The sequence below is a fragment of the Mauremys mutica genome, chromosome 7 (assembly GCF_020497125.1).
Source record: "Mauremys mutica isolate MM-2020 ecotype Southern chromosome 7, ASM2049712v1, whole genome shotgun sequence".
NCBI lineage: Eukaryota > Metazoa > Chordata > Testudines > Geoemydidae > Mauremys > Mauremys mutica.
The window spans coordinates 19434057-19459317 of NC_059078.1; the positions used below are offsets into that span (position 1 = coordinate 19434057).

Consider the following 25261-nt stretch of genomic DNA (forward strand, 5'->3'; position numbering starts at 1 on the left):
ACTGTACTACCCCGGGCAGGCACCCCCTGGCGGGAATCGCGGCCCCGGCGGCACGCGGCTAGGCTCTCCCCTCCCCTCCCCTCCCACCCCCCGCGCGGGGGCCCGGCAGCCGCTCGCCGCTCGCGCTCCCCTGGCCGAAGGCCTCGCTGAGGGAGGGAGGAAACTCACTGTCGTGCCGCCCCCCCCCCCCCGGCTTCTCCTGCCACTTAGTACGATCCCCACCCCCACGCTGGGAACCGCAGCTCGCGTGGCTCCACTAAGGGCAGGGACCAGCCTCCGCGGAGCCACAGTCCCGCGCCACGGGCCGGGAGAGGCTCGGCTGAAGCAGCACCAGCCAGCGGCCCGGCGGGGTGTTTTTTATCGGCTACCCCCCGCTCTCTCTGCCCCCCCCCCGGTCCCCAGCCTTGTTCCTGCACGAGCACCGATGGAGCACAGCGCCCATCCATGTCTAGCCTTGTGAAGCCCTCGGTCTCGCCGCTGCTCGCTGCGCTGTACCCGCCGCGCTCCTGGAGTGGGGGCGGGGGCCCTGTACAGACTTGCCGAAGGAGGAAAAAAAAGGCCCCCTCGCCGCCTCAGCGGGTTGCTCCGGTGCCGGGATGCCAGGCTGGAGGAAGAATCTGACCCTGTGTCTGCAGAGAATGCAGGAGGAAGGTAAGGCTGGCTACAGAACCAGGGGGGATATTGCGCTGCTCTGAGAAACTGCCTTGGAGTTTTTCATGGGGTTGTAAGGGGTGTGTGTGTGTGTCTGTTTCTTTGTCTCTGGAGGGATGCTTGAAAATGCAGCCTCTCTTTTGAGGCCCCTGTTTGAACTGCGTGTTTACAATGGTTCTGGTAGGGATCCCCCCCCCCCCCAAGAATACAAATCACTTTGAGCCCTGCTTGGTGGTTACCTGTTTGCCAGGAACAGCAGCATAAATCAGATGTCTGATGCACTGGCTGAGGGGGTGAAATACACCAAATGCCAATACACTTTAAAGCAGCACCTCTCCTCCATCCATCGTGCTGGGTGTAAGATTGGAGGTGGTGCTCTTTTACTTGTGTTTTGAGTGTTGGGAGAAGATATGAGAGAGGGGAAATTGAATATTTATTTTTGGCAGTCGAGTAGCATGCAGCATCTTGCATGTAACTTTCTAAAGCTGCTGCTGCTGCTTCCAAATGGCAATTATTCTCAGTGCTTAACTTCAAACAGGGATGTGGGTCTTGTGAATTTCACTGCGGTCCTGCAAGCTTACTACTACTCATATTCTCTTTCATACTATTACTCCCAGCATCTGGGAATTATGTTCTACAGTGTGATGTTAAATTAATATTGGATCTGCAGCTCATAAAAGTTGGAAGGAAACTCCCACAAGGTGGCAGAACTTAAAGAAGGTTTAAAATCTTACATGCCAGTTTATTTTGGTTCATGGGGAGCATGTATGAATGGGGATAATAGTGTTGAGGACAGTACCTATGTCAGAAATGGAGTATAATTCTGTCGCGATCCCATGACAGTGGTTTCAGGGAGTTAACCTGAGACAAGCTTTTAGGGTCAGAGATGAGCAGGAATTCCTTTTCTGGTTGCCTTTGCAGCTTCTCCTTTCAATGCCACCCTGCTACAGTTGGTTAGTAGTGAGTTGTGTTGCAATGCCAAGCTGGGCTCAAGAATGATTTAAAGCTTTACAGTTGCACCGAGTAATGCAAAAATCAAAGGCTTTTCAACCCTGTTGGTTACCAGACATAGAAACAAATTTCACTGTTACCTGCTTTGTGACGTTTCAGGTTTGAATGGTTAAACTGATATATTTAGTGAGTCTTTTTTCTGATGCTACTTATCTCTTTCTTGCACTCTGTTTCAAGATAACAGCATAGTGTTTTTAACCTCTTGAGTCCACTGCTTCCACTTAACTTGGACTCCAGGCTCATTAAACTGAGAACTTGAATTCTGCTGAAAATCAGAGATTTTATTCTATTAAAAAGCATCTTTTTCAACAAATCCATAGTGTCTTCAAACTAGTCCTTTAATGCAGTCACCGTGGGGTACAGTGCTATGTAACACTGGTCTGCAGTAATACATATGGGTGCTCTTGCACCAATGGAGGTTTGGAGACCAGTAATTCTTAAACAGTATTTACAGTACTGAGCTCCTGAAGTACTAGCTGCATTGTTTTAACATGATTGGTTTTATTACTTTTTATGACTTTCACAGATATTTAATGGTTCTTCCTTCCGGTGCCTTTGAAATTGACTTCCCCGTCATTTGTCCCCCCATCCTCTGACACACAGCACTGCAGTGGGTTTCTTACCTGAGTATGCTGGTACATTATCCATATTCTTATAGGCTGTTTACCAGATTCCCCTGTAACATTGTCCTTAGTTCCTTGCACAGCTCAAGAGCAGTTTGTCTTTGGAAGTTATGACTTAACTACTGTCTGATTAACCATCTGAAAGAAGAAATCTTGCAGGATAGGGAGCATGACAAGCTGGTTTGATGTGTAGAGGACAAGCTATATGTATGGCAATGGACTAGCGGTGAGGGCATGCAGGGAAGAGATCTCCTTCCCTTTTCTACCAGGTATTTTCTTTTTTTACAATGCTAAATAGTCAGCTGTTCATATTTCAGTGCAAGACTCTGTTGCCCTTCTATGGGGAAAACAGATATGGGCCCAGTTAAAATTTTGTAGTACTAATATTTTAACAGACACAGTACAATGTATAACTAAGCGCCAGAGAAAGTTTCACATCTTGTCTTGTATAACAGCATCCTGAAAACAGGATTTTGTTTAGATTTTTTTTTTTGGTCAAGCCAAACTCCAAACATCCTATTAATATTATTTTCTAGTTATCCTTTTTTTGAACAAATTATCTCTGCCTGTTGTCTCTTGGTGATAGTTCAAATGTGGCATTTTCAGTTCAGCCATCCCACGACTAGGAGCGTCAGCACTGCAAGAGCAACACACACTCACCACGCAGCGTGTAAATTTTGCACATAGCCCATAGCCCTGAGTTTCCAAAGTAAATGTTCTGCTAGTCATGAATAGGACTATATTTAAGTCTATGAAAATGAGTGGTACGTTTTGGTTACTCCATATTGCTGCAATGGGCATCGCTTGCTACTTTCAGCCATTCTGTACAAGAGTGGGAGCTTCATTAATCGAGAATGGTGTTCAAAGGGTCAAGCGTATTAAGTAACATAGTTAAAATACATAAAATTCACACGGGCTCTGCTGAAATATGGCATTCATTCATATTTTAAGCAAAAACCAACAACGGGTATTTTCTTTATACACTTGTTTTGCTGTATGATCCCAGGAGAAAGCACAAAACGGCTGTGATCATGAATAAATTCTCATTCTCCATCAAAAAAGAGTTTCATGGTATGTACAATTGTTGGTTTTTTTTTAAATTCTGAGGAAGAATTGACATTAATGACTTAAAAAAAGTTGAATGTTGCCAGTAAGATTCCACGTTACCTTACCCCCAACACACGTGCTATCTATGTAAACGGCCTTGTTCTTTCCAAGTCAAGGACCAGTTCCTGTGACTACTTCCTTATTCACATGAAAAGGTCCATCAGCACCATTATGGGCCAGATGCAAAGCACATTGAAGTCAATGGAAAGACTCCCATTAACTTCAGTGGCTTTGGGTCAGGCCATATTGCATAAGTATCGCTCAGCTGACAGTTTGCAGGAACTGGCTTGAAGGCTGGAAATTCCCTGGTAAGGCAGCCACACAAACAAATCTACCTTGCCTGCATGCTTTATAATCATATCCTTAATTACACACCTTGTACTCACGCTTTATAATCATGTTCTTAATTACAGTATCACACAGTAAGATACAATTCCCTTATTATAGTTTATTATATTGGATTATTTGCCAAATAGTACCACATAAATTATAAACTGATAAAGGCTGGAGCAATATTATGTGTTGCTGAATTTCTAACAATCATGATAACTCAAGAATGGCAGAACAAACTATATCATGTTCATTCTGCTCATCACTGGTTAGTTGTCAGGCCACTTCCTGCAGTCCTGTTGGAGAAAACTATCCTGCTGATTTCAGTGGCTTGTGAATGAAGCCTATGCGAAGACTGCAGGTTATGGCCCACAATGCTGGTAAGGAGGATTTAACTACCTGATGCTGCAGTTCTTAATGGGAATTTAGCTTGAGTAAGGACTGCAGGACTGGGCCCTTATTCATGGTTTTCTCAGCATGTCAGTAGTGGGGAAAAAATAAAGGCCACATTCTGATTTCAGGGTTGTGCATACATGTGGGTGGGTGGGTAGGAGGGAGAGTTCCCATTGATTTCAGTACCTGTAAGCAACCAAGGGCAGAGTGTGGCCATAAAGACATAGGGCTAAGTCTTATCTACTGAACAAGAGAATAAGACATTTTTGTCATAACAAGTATGAGTAATATAATAGCTATATCTACTTATGTAGTCACTCTCATATCTAGACACCATTACACAGTCCTTAGATGTGATTCATATACTACTGGGGACAAGTATAGGCTGTGATTATAAAGATGTAGGTCACTAATATAGGACCAAATCATGAAATCTTTACTGTGGAAAAACTCCCACCGACTTCAATGATATTTTGTTTGAGTAAGGACTTCAAGGTTTGGCCTATAATTTGTACATTACAAAGCCCAGTGTGGTGATTTCCCCCCCGCCCCTTGGAGTAATACAGGGGGATTATAAAATCTAAACTGAGTTACTGACTCCTCACATGCAAATGGACTGGGGAAGATAAAAAAATAAATTTGTGACAAGTTAAAGCTGTTCTTGAAAAGTCAAAATGTTACAGGATTATGTCGCTGCTGTTTATTTCCATCCACTGCATCCAGTCAGTTTATGTGGCTTCATGCTGGTTACCTAGGAAACAGCTGTAGCAGTGTACGATGTAATTTCATGGGCTTTGTGGTCACGCTGATTGTTAGGGTTGTGGGCAGAGGTTTCCCGTGGTAGATCCGTGCATATGCAGCCTAGGAAGAGGAAATGCTTGATGATGTGTTTTGATATGTAAAATGAAAGAATAAACATGGAAATTATGGGATAAAATTTTACTTGCGTACCTTGCAGTGGGATAATCCATGCTAAATATCAGTGGGTTAAACTTGACACAGTAAGTGGGAATCTGGAAGTAGTTTTCGACTGTTTACAAGCGGTGTTTTTCATGATTTTGATGGAAGTGTTTAAATTTACATTTGAAATGTAACAGCATCTATATGTTGAAGATCTCAGCTCTTGCTGCTGTGCTATAAAAATCTAGTCCAGATTCTGCCCTCAGTTACATCCATAAATGATGGCAATTTTTTTTCAGAACTGTGAAACTATATTATCCTGGCTAGGACTGGGATTCTATCTATGTACGCTAACATCTCGAAGTGCAGTGCCCCAGTAAGTCAAGGATGGGGAATTTGTGAATCTCACAATTAACTTATCAGAAAATATACAGATTTTTGAGGGACTTCATAAAAATGGCATCTGTATATATATATGTAGTACATGAGACTGTAAAACAGAATAAAATATAAAAAGAATCCGGCAAATGGAAAAGAACTTGCATTATTTTTTAATGTGCTTGTTCACTTACCCCTGAAGACCCCAATACTGCAAACTCTTAACACATGCTTAACTTGAAATCAGTTGTACTATTCACCTGCTTAAATTAGTGTGGGTAGGATCAGGACCTAACTCAGTAACTCACAATACATCTACTTATTAATGAGAATTAGCAAGGTTTTACTATAAATGCATTTAAATAGCAGGCTGATGCTATGCAGTTTTAGCATGGTGTCTTGCTTTGAAGAATCCCCATGTTTGAACCTACAGCAATGTGGTTTAATATCTTATTGGCACCTTTTTAATAAAGAAGTTCTGCTGGATTGCAGTAGGTACAAATAGTAAGTGTTTGGGTGCTGAAAGGCTGAAAAGACTTTACGGCTGTCTGTATATACAGTGTGTCTTCTAATATATTTCTAGATACCAGCACCTAACTTTACAGAGCATCTAAGCTTTGCCAGAGATGAAGAGCTGCACACCCGGTGCTTAGAAATTTATGGGCCGGAGTTTGTTGGCAATACTAATTATACAGGCCACTGCTTTTAAACAAAATGTTCAAATAGAGGTTCTGACCTCCAACAACGTATGGTAAGGGAATTAGAATGGCTTTAAGTCTGTGGTAGTAATGCTTAAAGGACAATGTTCATTCATCAAACTGATAGGACAGGCAGAGCAAATCCTACTAGACCGTGATCGGTTCTTTTTCTTTCATTAAAATGTTGATGTGCATGCGGCACCACTTAAAATGAGGGACAAACAGCTGTGACATCAGTGTGTTTTGGGTAAGCGCTTCCCGGGACCCCTCCCATTCCCCCCTCCCCAACTCTCTGGCACACTGTGCCTGTTTCAGGTGTGGTGTTTGGTCCCTGACTTTGCCATAACAGTCAACCCTCATGGAAAAGTCTTTCATAGGGATGAAACCTGGGATTCTGAAAAATGGCTATAAAAACAAGATAGTTTATAACTGTCTTTTTGAACAAGGCTACAGAATTCTCCAACATGGCTATAATTTTGTATTCACTTGGATGGGCTATTGTACAGGTCTTTCATGAAAAGCCTCTTTTCTGGGCAGTGATAAAATGTTAATCCTGGCACAATACTACGTGCAGTGGCATAGTGCTGGCTGCAACGACTTGGCACTATCTGACTTCGTAGACCTCCACTCTGCTTGTGCCATACTGCGGCAGTTGCAATCAGAGGAGACACTCAAGCTGGTTCAACCTTCATTTCAAAGAGAGGAAGCTGGGGGAAGAGTACTCTCCACGAGGGTCCTTCAGCTTTGGAAGCTACTCCCCCTGTTCTTGGGTTCGGGAATAGCCTGGGCGCTCAGAGCACGCTGCAAGGAGGGTAAAACTCTGAAAAAGCTTATGGAGAGTGAGGGGCTTCTTGATGGGGGCTGAGAATTTTGTGGGATTGGGGAATTTTGTTAGTGGGAAATGGTGGGGTGTGTGGATTGAACATTGTTTATATAATTTATATGAGAGTTCCCAGTAGTTGCCTTTTTATAAATAGAAATTAATAACAGTAATCTAGCGTGGGTGCTCTGCAAATCCGCCACGCTTCTAGCTGCTGGCACCCTGCCTTTTCCATTCCTGGGCTTGTTCTGAGAGGCTGCTGCTGATCATGCCAAATTACCACAAAGTTGTGGGCAGCTTATATGATGTGGCCCAATATCCAGATGGGCTCGAGAGGAGATTCAATGCTAATTTTCACTGCCAAGCTAGTGACGTCCAAACCTGCTCTTGGAGGGAAGGATGACTTGCAGGATAGAGTCCTGTCTGTAGTGCCATTCACTTGTATCTCAAAGTTTCAAATTCAGATCAGCATGTTAGTGACAAAACCACCCGAAGGCTGTCTGTGGCCTTAGTTCTTTAAGTCTGGTTCTCAGTAGAGAGGCCACTGGGGCGGGGGAAAAAACAGGCACTGCCATTTATTGCTCATATTATACTTGTTTTGTGGGTGAATAGAGCCCTTCAGTTCCAAAGGGCTTAAAACCATAGAATATCAGGGTTGGAAGGGATCTCAGGAGGTCATCTAGTTCAACCCCCTGCTCAGAGCAGGACCAATCCCCAACTAAATCATCCCAGCCAGGGCTTGGTCAAGCCTGACCTTAAAAACCTCTAAGGAAGGAGATTCCACTACCTCCCTAGGTGACCCATTCCAGTGCTTCACCACCCTCCTAGTGAAAAAGTTTTTCCTAATATCCAAACTAAACCTCCCCCACTGCAACTTGAGACCATTGCTCCTTGTTCTGTCATCTGGTACAGCAGTCTAGATCCATCCTCTTTGGAACCCCCTTTCAGATAGTTGAAAGCAGCTATCAAATCCCCTCTCATTCTTTTCTTCTGCAGACTAAATAATCCCAGTTTCCTCAGCCTCTCCTCATAAGTTATGTGCTCCAGCTCCCTAATCATTTTTGTTGCCCTCCGCTGGACTCTTTTTCCAATTTTTCCACATCCTTTTTGTAGAGTGGGGCTCAGAACTGGACACAGTACTCCAGATGAGGCCTCACCACTGTCGAATAGAGAGGAATGATCACGTCCCTCGATCTGCTGGCAATGCCCCTACTTGTACAGCCCAAAATGCCATTAGCCTTCTTGCAACAAGGGCACACTGTTGACTCATATCCAGTTTCTCGTCCACTGTAACCCCTAGGTCCTTTTCTGCAGAACTGCTGCCTAGCCATTCGGTTCGTAGTCTGTAGCAGTGCATGGGATTCTTCTGTCCTAAGTGCAGGACTCTGTACTTGTCCTTGCTGAACCTCATCAGATTTCTTTTGGCCCAATCCTCTAATTTGTCTAGGTCCCTCTGTATCCTATCCCTACCCTCCAGCATATCTACCACTTCTCCCAGTTTAGTGTCGTCTGCAAACTTGCTGAGGGTGCAGTCCACGCCATCCTCCAGATCCTTAATGAAGATGTTGAACAAAACCGGCCCCAGGACCGACCCCTGGGGCACTCCGCTTGATACTGGCTGCCAACTAGACATGGAGCGATTTATCATTACCCGTTGAGCCTGACGATCTAGCTAGCTTTCTATCCATATTATAGTCCTTTCATCCAGACCATACTTCTTGCTGGCAAGTTAAAGAATACTGTGGAAGACCGTATCAAAAGCTTTGCTAAAGTCAAGGAATAACATGTTCACTGCTTTCCCCTCATCCTCAGAGCCAGTTATCTCGTCCTAGAAGGCAATTAGGTTAGTCAGGCATGACTTGCCCTTGGTGAATCCATGCTGACTGTTCCTGATCACTTTCCTCTCCTCTAAGTGGTTCAGAATTGATTCCTTGAGGACCTGCTCCATGATTTTTCCAGGGACTGAGGTGAAGCTGACTGGCCTGTAGTTCCCCCGATCCTCCTCCTTCCCTTTTTAAAAGATGGGCACTACATTAGCCTTTTGGCAGTCATCCGGGACCTCCTTACCTACATGTGGAAATTTCCTGGCATAGCTATACTATAATAGCTATAATAAAGCAGAGTATTTATATTGGAATAAAGTCACTTTTTTATTCTAGTACTGAGTGTCCGCACAGAGACTCATACTAGTATGACTATAATGGGATAATTATTCTGGTGTAGCTACACCAGGGAACTTCCCCATATAGGCAAGTCCTAAGACTGTCAACCAGGCAGGTTTTAGAGCACTAAATTCACTTAAACAGAGCCCTGGCCTTTAGAGATTAAAGTCCAGTATGGTAACTTGTGACTGCAGTCCTAGTTCTTGAGCTTTAAAGGTTCCCATATCACACATTATGCTGGGAAAGGTACATAAAGCACGACTTGGAATGTCCAGCAAACCATTGGGTTGGTTGCAGGGGAAGGAAAGCTTATTTACTGTAATCTTCCCTTAGTGGGTACAAACAACTGGCATGAATGTAATGGGAAATAACCCCTGAATCATTAAGGGCCATTTTTTTTCATATGAACTGAGCAACTCCAGTTCCCACTGAATTCCACTGGAGTTGCAGACACTAAGGCCATGTCTACGCTACCAGCTAAATCGGCACTGCTGCGATCAATGCAGCAGTATCGATTTAGCGGGTCTGCTGATAACATGCTAAGTCGATGGCAGAGCACTCTCCCGTTGACATCTGTACTCCACCTCCCCGAGAGGCAGAAACTATGTCGATGAGAGACTGTCTCCTGTCTACATAGTGCGGTGTAGACACCACTGTCTGAAAGTCGACCTAATTTACGTTGACTGAACTAGTTGATATACTGAACTAGTATATCTTAGTTCAACTTAAACTAAGGGCTGGTCTGCACTAATGCTGTAACACATGCCTGCTGGGTGTGGTGCTCTGTCCCCCTCTAGTGGCACCTAAACCACCTAAAGATTGATGAGCTGGCTACAGCCTTGGCTAAGAGGCCTGTGACTTTTAGCTCATACAGTAGAAGCTCATGCATTAGCTCCAGAGGTCCCAGGTTCAATCTTGCCTACCAACAACCGTGGTCTATTGGCATTACATTAACACTTCTGAAAATCAGACCTTGGTTGTCTATAGATTGTGCTTCTCTCTCACCAACAGAAGTTGGTCCAATAAAAGATATTACCTCACTCATTTTGTTTCTCTAATATCTTGGGACCACCATGGTTACAACAACACTGCATATGCTTCTTAGACCCATATGCTGGGGAAAAATACAGATCATTACACCAATGTAAATCAGGAATAACTTTCCTGAAATTAATATATCTATTGTGGATTTACATCAGTATAACTGAAATCAGAGTGAGTCCCAGCCTTGACTGAGGGTTATGATGAGAAACATTGCAAGGGAATAGATTCCACACTGGTGCACTGGTCCTTATAGAGCAGGGGTCTCAAACTCAAATGACCCCGAGGGCCGCATGAGGACTAGTGCATTGGCCCGAGGGCCGCATCACTGACACGCCCCCTTGCTGCCCCTGGCCCCACCCCCAATCCACCCCTTCCATGAGGCCCCGCCCCTGCCCTGTCTCTTCTCCACCTCCTCCCCTAAGCGCGCGGCTCCCCGCTCCTCCCCACTCCCTCCTGGAAAGTGCTAAGCGCCACCAACAGCTTTTTCAATGCACTCTTCCAATCCTTGAAATATGTCACGTCCCGTTGTGATACCCTTCAGTGGCATTAAGTCTAGCAATTCTTCAGTTATATTCAAATTGCAGTCCACACCTCTAATGAACACTGCACACTGTGTGGTATCTGATACATCTGTACTCTCATCAAGAGCAATTGAAAATACTTCAGTCTTTTGCCATTTGAATCAATTGTTTTTGCACATTATCAGCTAAATCCGTTATCCTGCAGGCAACTGTATTTGCAGACAAGCTTATGCCTTCAAAAACTTTCTTCCTATCAGGACATAAAATTTCACTGGCCTTCATAAGACATTCTTTTATGAATAAGCCTTCTGTAAAAGGTCGCGATGATTTAGCTATCATTTCGCTTATCACAAAACTTGCTCTTACTGAATCTTCGCTAGACTTGTTAATCCCTGAAAATAAATTTCTTTGCTTGGCAAATGCTGCTTTAAGTTGCTGAACTTTTTCCTCTCGGATTTTTCCGGTGAATGCATCATATTTTTCACGGTGCATCGTGTCATAGTGCCGACGCACGTTATACTCCTTGGGAACAGCAATCGTTTGCTGACAAATAAGGCATTGAATTTCATCTTTTACCTCTGTGAAAAAATATAAATTCTCCCATTTGTCTTGGAAAACTCTCTTTTCTTCCATGAGTGTTCTTTTTTTTGACGAAGTCATTTCCAAGCAGTTTTAATAAATATATACACTCAGTAATGCACCTCACTCAAAGGACAAAACACGCACTTAGATTTACTGCCTAAGGCTCTGGGAGGGAGTTTGGGTGGGGGAGGGGGTCTGGAGTGCAGGCTCTGTGCTCGGTGCAGGCTCCAGGCTGCGGCAGGGGGTGGGGGTGCAGGCTTTGGGACGGAGTTTGGGGATAGGAGGGGGTGCAGGGGTGAGGGCTGTGGGGCTGAGGGTGAGGGGTTTGAGGCATTGGAGAGGCTCGGGGCATTGGAGAGTCTCAGGACTAGGGCAGAAGTGCAGGGGAAGGGCAGCCTGCCCTGGCCCTAGTGCAGGGGGGCGCTAGGACCCTGCGGCAGCAGGTGATGCCGGAAGCCGGCATAGCGGAGGAGGAGTGGAGTCAGCGTGAGCTCCCGGGCAGGCTCCCGCGGTGAGGGGGCAGCAAGTGGGGACTGGTAGACACTGGGGGGAGGCGCGTGGGGGCGGCAGGTGGGGCCAGGGGAGAGACCTGGCCCCAAACATTGGGGAGCAGCGCGCAGGGAGCTTAGGCACAGAAAATAACTCGGGGAGGGGGGCGGGGGTGAGGGGAGTTTGGCGGCGACAGGAAGTAACTGGGGGAGCTCCGCGGGCCGCAGGGAAGAGCTCCGAGGGCCGCATGCGGCCCGCGGGCCGCATGTTTGAGACCCCTGTTATAGAGGATGGTAGGTTCTCTTCTTTCCGGTGCTTAAGTCAGCTGAATCTCACGCTGTGATAAAACAGTTTCTATTCAAAGGGTTTGCATTTTGTCCAATTACTTTTGATGTTCCTGTGGACTTGTTCCATAGAAAGAAAGAGTAATGAAGCTTTTTGTTTTAGAATTCATGTGTAATAATTTTTCCAGTCATCTTGCTTTGTCAGGGGAGTGAGCTACCTCCTCCATCCTTTTATTCCTGGAATATGAAGTAATTTATGTAGAACAAAAGAAACATACACGGTTTCTAAGTTCATAATTATTTCCATTTTATCTATTTTTTTCCCCTTTCATTAATGTTAGATATTTTTGGCATCCGGTAACTACTGGCTCTGATTTTTCCAGCCAGAACTGTCTTTGGCTCAAACTAAATTCACTGATTCCAATGACAGTGTTGAAAATGTTGCCTTCCAGCAGCGAATTCATTCAATCGAACATGCTTTCCGCTGACATGTTCAGCGTCAGGTGAGCCTGCACTGCATTTAAGCAGAAGGGGCTACTATGTGCTGTTTGAGTTCAAAGGAACGTTAGGGATCAGGATGCAATTAAATCCGTGCATTACGTGGAAGATGTCATTGACCCTGCCAACTTAATTGCTCCCTTCTGGTGAGCAGAGGGCAGAAGACTCTCTCCGAAGCTGCAAAATAAATTCAGTTGCACAGTCTTCAAGTTGTTGTGTTGTCCTGTTAAATAATGTACATTTTCTGTCAAACTATTCTATTGCTATAGTGACCAAAGTATTACAGAGCTTCATTTTAGCAGTTATATTAACCTTGGTGTGCTCTTGGATGCAGACGTTAGAAGATACTCTATATATTTATTCGGATTATAGATGTTGTCACCTTCTCTGCTAATGTGATGCTTTTAGTCATTTGAGTGACACTTCATTTCATCTGCACAAGGAAATAAGGGTCTCAGCTAATGTCTGAACACTGCCTGTGTAATGAAAAGGGGAGGAACTGCTCCCTACATGGAATAATTAATTAGATCATAGGACTGGAACGGACCTCGAGAGGTCATCTAGTCCAGTCCCCTGCACTCATGGCAGGACTAAGTATTATTTAGACTATCCCTGACAGGTGTTTGTCTAACCTGCTCTTAAAAATCTAAAATGACGGAGATCCTACAACCTCCCTAGGCAATTTACTGCAGTGCTTAACCACCCTGACAGTTAGGAAGTTTTTCCTAATGTCCAACCTAAACCGCCCTGGCTGCAATTTAAGCCCATTGCTTCTTATCCTATCCTCAGAGGTTAACGAGAACAATTTATCTCCCTCCTCCTTGTAACAACCTTTAATGTACTTGAAAATTGTTATCATGTCCCCTCTCAGTCTTCTCTTCTCCAGACTAAACAAACCCAGTTTTTTCAATCTCTCCTCATAGGTCATGTTTTCTAGACCTTTCATCATTTTTGTTGCTCTTCTCTGGACTTTCTCCATTTTGTCCACATCTTTCCTGAAATGTGGCACCCAGAACTGGACACAATACTCCAGCTGAAGTCTAATTAGCACAGAGTAGAGTGGAAGAATTACTTCTCATGTCTTGCTTACAACACTCCTGCTGATAGATCCCAGAATTATCCTTGTTTTTTTGGCAACAGCATTACACTGTTGACTTGTATATTTAACTTGTGATCCACTGTGACCCCCAGATCCCTTTCTGCAGTATTCCTTCCTAGGCAGTCATTTCCCATTTTGTATGTTAAGCTTTTGGAGACCCGTGGGAGATTTCAACTTGGATCCTATGGGTATGGCTACACTTGAGAGTTGCAGCGCTGGTGGAGGCTTTCCAGCGCTGCAATTAGTAACTGTCCACACCTGCAGGGCACATCCAGCGCTGCAACTCCCTGGCTGCAGCGCTGGCTGTACACCTGGGTCTGCTTGGGGTATAACGATTGCAGCGCTGGTGCTACAGCGCTGCTCATAAAGTGTGGCCACACACCAGCGCTGTTATTGGCCTCCAGGGTATTAGGAGATATCCCAGAATGCTTTTAACTAAATTACTCTCTTTGTTTTGTTATGCTGCCTCTCTTTGTTTTGTTGTGAACTTGGGGCTCCGGGAGCTGCTTATCTAAAAAACAAACACAGCTCCTGTTTGCTGTGATCAATCTGTAACTGATTGTGAACAATCAAATGAGATAACCCACTACCTTGCTGTGAATGAGGCAGGCAGGGGGATGAGTGTTTGCTTGAGGAGAGAAACAGCGGGGGTGAGGGGGAGAAAGGGAGTCTGTTGGAGCAGCTGCTTATCTGGTCTGCAGGCTGTTTGCAGTTAAGAGTAAGGGGTCGGGAAAATTTTCTGATTTTGCAAGGCAGGGAGCTGATACACAGTGTTGGCTCCAAAAATCCACTCTCTCTCTCTCCCCCCGGTCCCTGTCACACTGCACCCCACCCCCCTCTTTTGAAAAGCACGTTGCTGCCACTTGAACGCTGGGATAGCTGCCCATAATGCACCACTCCCAACTCTGCTGCAAATGTGGCCACACTGCAGCGCTGGTAGCTGTGAGTGTGGCCACACACCAGCGCTTTCCCTACACAGCTGTACGACCAGCGCTGTAACTCTCAAGTGTAGCCATATCCTATGTGAGATGAGTTGAGGGGTGAGAGGAGGCGCTCAGCACAGTTTCTCAGATCTCTGTCAACATTTGTCCACACTGACTCTTTTTGGCGCAAGGAGGACTATATGATTATGCAGCATCTAGTGAAATGAGGCCCCTATTTGGGTTGAGGCCTCTTCCACAATACGGATAGATAATAATAATCATTGAAACACCACATAGTTTAGCACCGTTGGCAGCGTCTGCCCAGGAAAATCCCAGCAGTGGAAGAGTAGAATGTCGTATGATATGGGGGAAGGCAGAATGGTCGAGTGGGATGTGGGGAATCTTGTGGAGGGCTTTCCTCCATGCCTGTCTGTCTCTAGTGAAGCTTTAGTGAAACTATTGGGCAAAAGGGGGTAAAAGATAAAGCGCAACGAGAGAGTGAAACAAGGTGTCAGTGAGTGCAGCAAGTGTCACTGGAGATGGAGAGTTCCTGTTAGGTACTTTGGGTGTGTCTGCACTGCAGAACCCTTCCCCCGGGGCAGCAAGTTTCAGAGCCCTGGTCAACTGACTCAGGCTTGTGGGGCTTGCACTACAGGCCTAAAAATAGCGGTGTAGTTGTTCCCACTCAGGCTCTGAGACCTACCCCATCTCGACGGGTTTCAGAGCCCGGGCTCCAGCCCACATGGGAGCATCTACACTGGTGTTTTCAGCTGAATAACATGAGGCCTGTGAGCCTGTAACGATGCTGCCCGTGGGAGCCCACTGAGGTCACTCAGTCAGGGTGAACTGCAAACAAAATGGGGCAGACAAACCCCAAACGCTGGTGGATATTCCAATATTTAGATTTACCAAGCCAGCACAAAACAGCCTCTATATTACCTCACTGGTTGCTCAGAAGTCCAAGTAATGCAGTTCCCTTAAAGTGACCAGCCTTAGGCCTCCGTCCAGACACACATGTCAGATATGATGATGATTATTGAAAATCTTATCTCATCATATAAAAGAAAACGTTCTTCCAACCTCAAAGGATCAGCCACACACCCAGGTCCAATTATAGTTTAGATCTTACCCAAAATACACACTTATAGTCAATTCTTGTCAACTAAACTAAAATTTATTAAAAAAGAAAAGATGTAGAGTGTTGATTAAAAGATCAATATACCTACAGACTTGAATTCAGTACTTGAGGTTCAGATACATAGCAGAGATGAGTTTGTAGTTGCCAAAAGTCCTTTTAGAAATAGTCCATAGGTTATAGTCCAATGTCCATATTCAGTGTGACTTCAGTCAATGACTGGGGACCTCAAACCTTGTGGCTTAAGGTTTCCCCCTCTTGAAACCCAAAGCAGATCTGAGATGAAGAAGGATCATGTCCCAGGTTTTTATACATATTCAGCAGCCTTTTGGCCTGAGAAAACAATAGGCTTAACTTTCCTTCTCCTAAACATTATGGCAATTAGCACAGGGTAATTTATCCATTAAACAGTTCAGATACAGGTTATCACAACCTTCAAAGAGACATATAGACAATAATACTATTTCACTCAAGTGTCTTCCTAAATATTAATACTCCTTTTTTTTTTTTTTAATCAAAGCCATAGTAACAGACAAGAGTTGTTTGCTTACATCACAAGACCTGAACAAGCATCTACCCTTCTATCTCTAACAATGCAGGCTTGCATTTCAAAGCTCTATGCATTTACATATCTTCCTAACAAGTCTTTAAAGTTCGGCCATGGGTCAGGTCAGTCTGTGAGTTAATTAACTCTTTCTGGCCCTATGTCACCTTTCAGTGAGATATTATATTACACTCATAATGTCACAGAGCCCAAATCAGTTGGTCCAGGCTCTGAGAATTGCTGCTGTGGGATATATATATTTTGCAGTGTTGACGTACCCTGTGGCCACACATACCTGGCCAGGGCAGGATCATTTGCTATTGCTTCTGTTCCAGACAGTCCTGGGATCCTGCAGGAGTAAGCACTGCCTGTGCTATCCTTCAAAAATTCGCTGTGTTGTCTGGGTGCCCGGAACGAGTCCCCAGGTTCTCTGCTGAGTTGCCCAACTGAGGTCCTTTGAAAATTGCCGTGCACATGAATCTGCCTCAGTTTCCTTGTCACTATTTTACAGGGGGGCTATGCGGGCTAATCAGTTAATGTTTGTAGATGGCTATATCCATGCTAGGGATTAGCACTTTATAGGGGCCCCTGCTAGGATTTATTTTATGTTCAGATTAAATTTTGCTTGCTTAATTTAATCTCATAACCTGAAACAGTGATCCTCTTTCTTGCATGCCCAAATGTGCCCCCGAGATCCACATGGACCGCCCCCACCTCTGCTTGTGCAGGGGGTGGGCATTGACTACAGGACCGATCATCCTTGTGACAGAGCAATTGGGGGAAACCATATGGAGCTCTCTTCCCCTCAGGACCCCTTTTTGTGGGTTTTCCTTTAAGAAATGGTAATTTCCCACTTCAAGCAGGCCTAGTTAGCTATCTGTCTTCAGTGGGGACATGAGGGTCAAATGTCATGAATTCTTACAGCAGCAAGATGCTCTATAGCCAGATAAAGAACTGCTCCCGTGGTCCTGATGTCCGTGGAGGGAGCTTGTCAGAGAGCAGGAGAGCTCACCACTGGTAGGGGATTAATCCATAACACCGTTCTATGCTCTGAGGGACCAAGATGGTGAGTAGGAACCTGCGGTACATCAGCATGGCCCTAGTCACGAGCCTTGTCTCTTCTATGCTTTGATTACCTGAAGGTTAAAGAGCAATGTCTTGCTCATTAGGCTCTGTGGTTTGGAGGCAGTAATGAAAGCAACATTATTCTCTTTTCCTCAGTTAGACCCAGGCTTGTGTGTTTCTTTCTTTCTTTAAACTCACCATCACATCATGCAGTCACTCACAGCAACTCTTGCAGTCTTCGCTTGGCTTCTGATTTCTGTTGACGGCTGGGCTCCTTGTCGACCTACAGGATGATTTAAAATAAGCAACAGTCTTTAGTTTAGATCAGTTGAAAGATCCAGGCTCGGAAGAGCCAATCTCAGAGCTAATGCTCTATCCCAGGAAATATGAGTGAATCTCCAGTGGAGTTGTTTGCATTGAGAGGAGATGAAAGACAAGAGCCGTTTTAACTCCGTAACACAGAAATCAATAGCAGTTGCTGGAAAGTGAATGAGGATTAAAGAGAAATATTTTCAGCCCTTTTTTAAACCAGCATTTGCAACCAGCTTTTGGCTAAGTGAACTGGTTAAACTGATGATAAACACAGGAGCCAGGCTCCTTTTGAGTGAGTTGGAGGCTGTCTCTTTCTCCACCTCACTCCCCATCCCGCCTGTGTAGGATTGAGACACCCCATTGTGCCCAGAGTTTGCAGTTTGTATTTTTCTTTTTCAGAAAGTCCTGAGAACGAAGGGCCACCTTGTTTATCATTTTACTGAGCAAACAATTTTTAGTGCCCTAAAAGTTGCAATCAGTGTCACCAATTTACCTTCTAAGTGTCTGTATTTTGGGCTCCTGACATACATATCCCATTTCCAACGATTCTGCCAAGCAATCAACTCCTGACAAATCAGGGGCTGTTAACAACTCAACCCAGAACTCTAGTTGCACAACTGCCTTGGGGTTTAAATTTGTCTTCCGCAGTGCTTTCTCTTAGCCTGTACTATCTGAGCTTCAGACGTCCAGTGCAAGGATGATCAGTTGTTTCTTTCTTTCCTCCCCCGCTCCCATGTGCTGTCAAGGATGCGCAGTATTTATGGAGATGTTTTTTGAATGTCCATTATAATTTTGCTTTTGACACTCCCTGTCCCACTTTGATTGCATTGTCTGTTCGCTCCTCCAACATCAGCATATTTATGAGGGGAGTTGGCGGGGAGCAGAGCCCAGAGTGGGAAGATAAGATCTACATTGTAGAAATCAGGCAGTAGCTGGAGCTCTTCTCCTTGCCTTGCTTCCTAGGACTCACAAGTGGATTATAGCTCAAAGGTTTATCCACTGAAACATTTCCCTTGCAGCCCTCACCGGGAGCATAGCTGCCAGAAGTGAGCATATCATGGCCTCTTAAATAAAATCTGAACATACTCCATGGGCCTGCATATAAATCTCCCTTGCTCTGCCACTCCAGATGCCACCCTAACAGAGAAAGCAGTTTAGGGTGGCGTGCCTGGGCAGTGAGTTTAGCTCTTGCCAAGGCTCAGGCACTGCACAGTAGTAATTTAGGGCAGACAAAACTGCCGCAAATGGCATCCTCTTTATGGCTTTAAATAATTAAAAGAAGAAATTGTGCCTTCAGCAAGGGAGCAATTTGTGCCATTCTTTGCTATCCATCTGCTCCCCCAAATGCTAACTCCCATACAACATTGTTGTCCAGAGCAGCTGTGGCCTGTCATATATGGGAACTGGGCTGGCAGGAGTAAGAAGCACAATAAAAGGAGTGTTGCCTAGTGGTTTGATTATGAGTCAGGCAATCTGAGTTCTGATCCCAGCTCTGCCACTGCCTTGCTGTGTGACCTTGGGCAAGTCATCTGTGTGGAACCTCTGTGGGTCTCTGTTCCAATCTGTAAAACGTGATGTGAGGTTTGTGAGCTTTGAGTGAAAGATGGCAATAGTTAACAACACTGTGCTTTGTATTTATTGCCTGACTGCACAAAACCCATGCACTGTTGGAGGAGAGCAGGGAAATAGAACGTGATAAAGAATGGATTGGGGAGGAAGGGGGCAAATAGGACCCAGCTGCTCAGGAAGAGTGGAGCTCCAGCAACGCTCTGTTTTGCCAGTTATTTCCTATTTGAGGCTGCTGACTCGATGGGAACTGGGCCTCTCGCTCCCTGCAACTCCTTTGGAAATCCCAACATTAGTACCTATTCAGCAGTGGGCAATAGGTGCCATTCCACTACTTGTGTGAATGAGCTCTGCTGAATTACCCTGCTAGGAGGTCATTTGTGCTCAGGTACTAGAATGATCGGGTGTTTATAACATGCCCATCTAAATAGAAATGGGAGACCGACTTCTTCAGTCAGTCTGTGTCGGGACTTACATTAAAAGGGACCAGGGGAAAGATGGCCTCCTTTGCTAAGGAACTCCCCTGTTTTAATAAATGTAATTCTGGATTAAATTAGACCTGGCAGTAGAGGTCCTCTCTGTATCCAGAGAGCAAGTGTGTTGGGCAGCAGCAGTGCACGTTTCCCCCATGCTGTCGCCTGGTAATGTGGCCTCAAACCTGATCAGGAGACTTTTGGAGAATGGTTCAGCCTTCAGGACCAACTCAGTCCTTGTTGCCATGGCTCATAGTACCAGTTAATGCCAGTTATGACAGTGGCTTTTTCTGTGATGTGGACTCTTCTCCACTAGAAACTGTGTTTTCAGACCATCAGTTAATTTCACTTAGGCCACAAAACAGCTTCCAGGTAGTCATGAGTTTTGGTTGCTACAGATTTGGGCTACATTTGAACCAGTGACTAAAGGCAACTCTACACTACAAAATTAAGTTGACTTCAGTTATGTCGACACACAGCCACTGCAGGAATTAAATCGCTTTTGCATATCCACACTAGCTTCTTTTGTCGGTGATGCATGTCCTCACCAGGAGTGCTTGCACCAATTTAACTGTCAGTATGGGAAATTCACCCCAGGTGGGAGCTGACAGCAGGGCCGGCTCCAGTGTTTTTGCCAAGTGGCAGGGAAAAAAAAAAAGAAAAAAAGGCGCGATCGGCAGCACTTCAGCGGCAGCTCTACTGCTGCCACTTCATTCTTCGGCAGCAATTCGGCGGCATGTTCTTCCCTCCAAAAGGAAACGAGGGACCTGCCGCTGAAGAGCCGGACGTGCCGCCCCTCTCCGTTGGCCGCTCCAAGCACCTGCTTGCTGCACTGGTGCCTGGAGCCAGCCCTGGCTGACAGCCAAAACAGGCTGATGTAAACAACACAGTGTCTACATTGACACTGCTTTGACCTAACTGCATTGACCTAAGTGCTACACCTCTCACAGAGGTGGAGTTATTACGTCGGCACAGTGGGTGACTTACATGAGTGGGAGCAACATTGTAGTTTAGACTCTTAAAGAGTTAGGTCGACGTAAGGCAGCTTATATCAACCTAACTCTGTAATGTAGACCAGGCCTAAGAAGTGAAAGATTCTGTGTCCTATTGCCAAACTGCTAAACCCCCTCCTCCCTCTCTGCTAGGAATTCCCCTTGTTAAAGATTTCAGAGTGGTAGCCATGTTTGTTTTTGCTGATAGAAACTATGAGGAGTCCTTGTAAAGCAACCCCCATCCTTTCATGTATTTATACCTGCTCTGTATTTTCCACTTCATGCATCCAATGAAGTGGGTTCTAGCCCACGAAAGCTTATGCCCAAATAAATTTGTTAATCTCTAAGGTGCCACAAGGACTCCTTATTGTTTTTCCTTATTAAAGATTTACCATATGAGCGCTGCAGATTATCCTGTGATAAAATACTCCACAGAGCTGATCTGACAGTTTATGAAGCCTGCTTTCTAGCAGCCTGTCACCTTGTAAACCTGCTGCTAGCCAGCTTAGTTGGTTAGCCAAGGGCAAGATATTAAAATATTAGACAGTTCCGACATACTGTGTTAGCCAGGGCTGCATGTTGGAGGTAAAATAGCTCCTATCATGTAGCATAAATACCTTGATGTTGTGGTATTGACACAAGGTGGGTGAGGTTGTGTTGGTCCAATATCTTTTATTGGACCAACTTCTGTTGGTGAGAGAGACAAATTGTCGAGCTGCACAGAGCTCTTCAGGTGTGGGAAAGGTGCTCAGAATGTTAAAGCTAAATACAAGGTGGAACAGATTGTTTGGAGTAAGCAGTTAAAATATATGTTGACGGACCCACCGTTCAAGGTGAAGTGGCCCATTAACGCCTCTGTCATAAATATAAAGGGAAGGGTAACCACCTTTCTGTATACAGTACTATAAAATCCCGCCTGGCCAGAGGCACAAAATCCTTTTACCTGTGAAGGATTAAGAAGCTCAGGTAACCTAGCTGGCACCTGACCAAAAGGACCAATAAGGGGACAAGATACTTTCAAATCTGGGGAGGGGGGAAAAGGCTTTGGTTTGTCTGTTCTTTGCCTGGTCTTTGTGCTTGCGGGAGACAGATCGAAAAGGCAAGCAATCCAACTCCATTAGAATTCGTATGTAATAATAAGGGAATGCGTTAGCTTCCTTTTATTTTGGCTTGTGATTTTCCTTGTCTAGAGGGAGGTTTATCCCTGGATTTGTAACTTTAAGGTTTTGCCTAGAGGGGAGATCCTCTATGTTCTTGAGTCTTTTGTTATTCTGTAAAGTACTTACCATCCTGATTTTACAGAGGTAATTCTTTTACCTTTTCTTTAGTTAAAATTCTTCTTTTAAGGACCTGATTGTTTTTTTCATCGTTTTAAGATCCAAGGGTTTGGGTCTGTGTTCACCTGTACCAATTTGTGAGGATATTATTCTCAAGTCTCCCCAGGAAAGGGGGTGTAGGGGCTTGGGGGATTATTCTCAAGACTGCCCAGGAAAAGGGGTGTAGGGATTTGGGGGGATATTTGGGGAAGGTAGGGCTCCAAGTGGCCCTCCCTAAATGTTTGTTTAAATAACTTGGTGGTGGCAGTGTTACTTAATCCAAGGAATAGGGGCGTTTTTAACCTAAGCTGGTAGAAATAAGCTTAGGGGGTCTTCATGGGGGTTCCCACATCTGTACCCTAAAGTTCAGAGTGGGGAGGCAACCCTGACAGCCTCTGCAGGGGGTTAGTGGGTTACAGATTGTATTAAGCCATCTATACAGCATCTTTATTAAGACTATGATTTTTAATATCTTGCGAAGTTATGAATTTAAGCTCCTACACTTGTCTTTGAAGGTGTTGTGTAGGTTTCCTTTCAGGATGAGGACTGAAATATCAGATATCGAGTGAGCACTGTGTGAAAAGCGTTCACCCACAGGTGATATGGTGTTTTTGTCATCTATCAGTTTTCTGTGTGAGTTCATTCAAGAGCATCGTGATTGTTTCTTGATCTCTGGCATGTGAGGACTTGGTCCCTAGGAGCATGTGGATAAGCATTAACTAAGCAAAAGGGCAGAATAACTTTTTGGGGTGGGGGGAATTGGTGGGGTTTTAAAAATGTTTTCTCTGTTTTTTACTAATTGGATTTTTGGATGTATTGGAGTTTACTAAGTTTTGCAGCTAAATGTGACATGTTTGAAATTGTGACTGCTTTGTCTGAATGTGAAATTGCCATATTTGTTATGTAAAATTCAGCTTGGCTCCAGTCAGAGTTATTCCCATTTTGCAGAGGAGGGAAATAAGAAGCCGAGAGGCAAAGTGACTTGCCCAAGGTCACAAAATAAGTCAGTGGCAGAGTCAGGGAACGAGTCAGATATCCTGAATCCCAGCCCTTTGCATAACTCACAGCAGTCTCCCACTGGAGCTTAAGTCCACTCTTGTGTCTTATCACAAGTGAGCGAGCACCACAATAGAGGAGCCTAACCTGGTGTGTGCTTTCAGTGTCAGAAAGATGGTAAAACACCACCCTGCTGGGATAATGTTATTTGAGGGGCTCATTGATTTCTTTTAGTAGGGGAAAGTGGGTTAAAATAAGGAGCTGTTGGAAAAGGAACAACCCCCTCATGCTGTCATTAAACGCTAGTGATAGATTAACCTGAATGAGGTCTGCTGAAAGGGGAATTAGAGATGCTCCTTCACGCCAGCCATTGCTCTTGACCAGTGGTTCTCAACCTCAGCCCACAATGTGTCCACAGAACCACAGTGCCCCCCAAGCTCCCCACAATCCCCATGCCCAGTGCCCCACACTCAGAGACCCTTCCACAGAGTTGTGCCAGGAGCAGAGCCCTGGGCATGGAGCTGGGCAGCTGGGACCCGCACTGCAGGTCTGGACCCAGCACCCCACACTGCGGGGCCAGGCAGCCAGGACGCGCCACGTGGGGCCGAGCAGCCTAAAGTCTTGGTGAGCTGCAGCACCACCACAAACCCCTAGTTCCCAGCGTCCCCCACCCCCTCACTGCCCAGAGTGTACCCCCTCCCCAAAAACCTGCCCAGACACCCACTCTCCACCCTGCCCCCCTGTGACACTCACCAGCCCCCTGCTGGCAGGAGTGCTCCAGCAGGCTGCCAGATGCTGTCTCCTCCTCAGTCAGCCCTGCCCCCTTTCAGATCAGAGCCGCAAATTTTGATTTTTTTTTTTTTTAGCACACAGCTAGGCCGCAGCTGTGTGCTAACTGGGCCGCGGGTTGAGAACCGCTGTTCTTGACTGTGTGCCATGCTTCTACCTACTGTACTCTGGGCAGAAGCAGGCGGCTTCGAGAGTCACCAGCATCAAGGAAACAAATCCCAATGCCGCTATATGGCTGGGAGGCAAAACTGAGGATACACGCTCTCTATTTAGGGCTCATCACAGCCCTTCCCTGGAACAGCTGGTCTCCCATGCTGCACTCTTTGTAATCAGGGGCGGCGAGTTGTATGGACCTGTGGTGCCTGGGCTCCAGCAATATTCAGGGCCTGGGGGCCCGGCTCCACCAATGTTTGGGGCTGGGTCTCTCTCCGGCCCCACTTCCCTGCCCCAGTGTCCCCCGGCCCCCACTCATCTACCCGCGCCTGGAGCCTGCAGCTCACGCTGACTCTGCTATGCTGGCTCCTGGCATCAATTGCTGCTGCAGGGTCCTAATGCCGCCTTCACTAGTGGCAGAGCAGGCTGCCATTCCCCTGCCCTTCCGCCTCAGACCCTTCCCTTTTCTGGCGGGAGCCTCCACCAGCACAGGGCCCCCCCTGCCCACATGCACCACTCCTGCCCCAGGCTGGGCAAGGGGCAGCCTCATCCCACACCCGCAGTGAGGCTGCAGTGAGGGGCAGCAGCAGGGGAGGAGGCACACACCTGATGGAAGCCCCGCCCCTGCACCCACCACAGGGGAAGCGAGGGGCCTTCCTGGACCTGAGAGTGGCCCTAGGAGCACGTGCAGTGACAGTGATGAGGGGGGCCCCTCCCCCAGAGCTCACTGTTTCCAGTGGGGAGAGGGCAGGGGGGAGTCGTCCTCTCTGGCCCCAGCCCCAGGGCAGCCTGCCTGCACCCCAAACTCCTCATGCCCAGCCCTGCCCCACCCCAGAGTCCTCACCCCCACACCCCAACCCTTTTGCCCCAACCCTGAGCCTCTCCATCTCCCCAAATCCCTCATCCCCAGCCCCAGACAGAGCCCTCATTCCCCCACATCTCTGCTCTAGCCCTGAGCCCCCTCCCACACCCCAAACCCCTCATCCCCAGTCAAAGCCCTCAACCCCCTGCACCCTAACCCTCTGCCCTAGCCCTGAGCTCCCTCCCACACCCCAAACCCCTCATCCCCAGCCCCACCCACAGCCCTCACCCCTGCACCCTCCAGCCCCCAAGCTCCCTCCCAGAGCCTGCATCACCTCCTTCTGCACCCCCTCCCACCTCCAAATATCCTCCCAGAGCTTGCACCCCTCACCTCCTGCACACCCACTCCCTGCCCCAGCCTGGAGCCTGCACCCAAACTTCATCCCAGAGCCTGCACCCCCATCCCCTTCCCACACACCTTCTCCTGTCCCAAACTCCCTCCAAGAGCCTGCACCCCAGACATCCGCACCCCCTCCCAGAGCCTGCACCTCTCACCCCCTCCCAGAGCCTGCAGCCCTCACCCCCTCCAGCACCCCACCCCCTGCC

The 25261-nt window shown here is 46.3% G+C and overlaps 1 protein-coding gene across 1 annotated transcript in view; it reads left to right on the forward strand.

Annotated features, from left to right (window-relative positions):
* Positions 1 to 224: 224 nt before the first annotated feature.
* Positions 225 to 25261, forward strand: part of GRIP2 (glutamate receptor interacting protein 2) — a 498925-nt gene continuing 473888 nt past the window's right edge. Inside the window, exon 1 of the mRNA XM_045023870.1 lies at positions 225 to 651. Coding sequence (XP_044879805.1) covers positions 597 to 651 — 55 coding nt within the window. The 5' untranslated portion in view covers positions 225 to 596. The remainder of the gene's footprint in view (positions 652 to 25261) is intronic.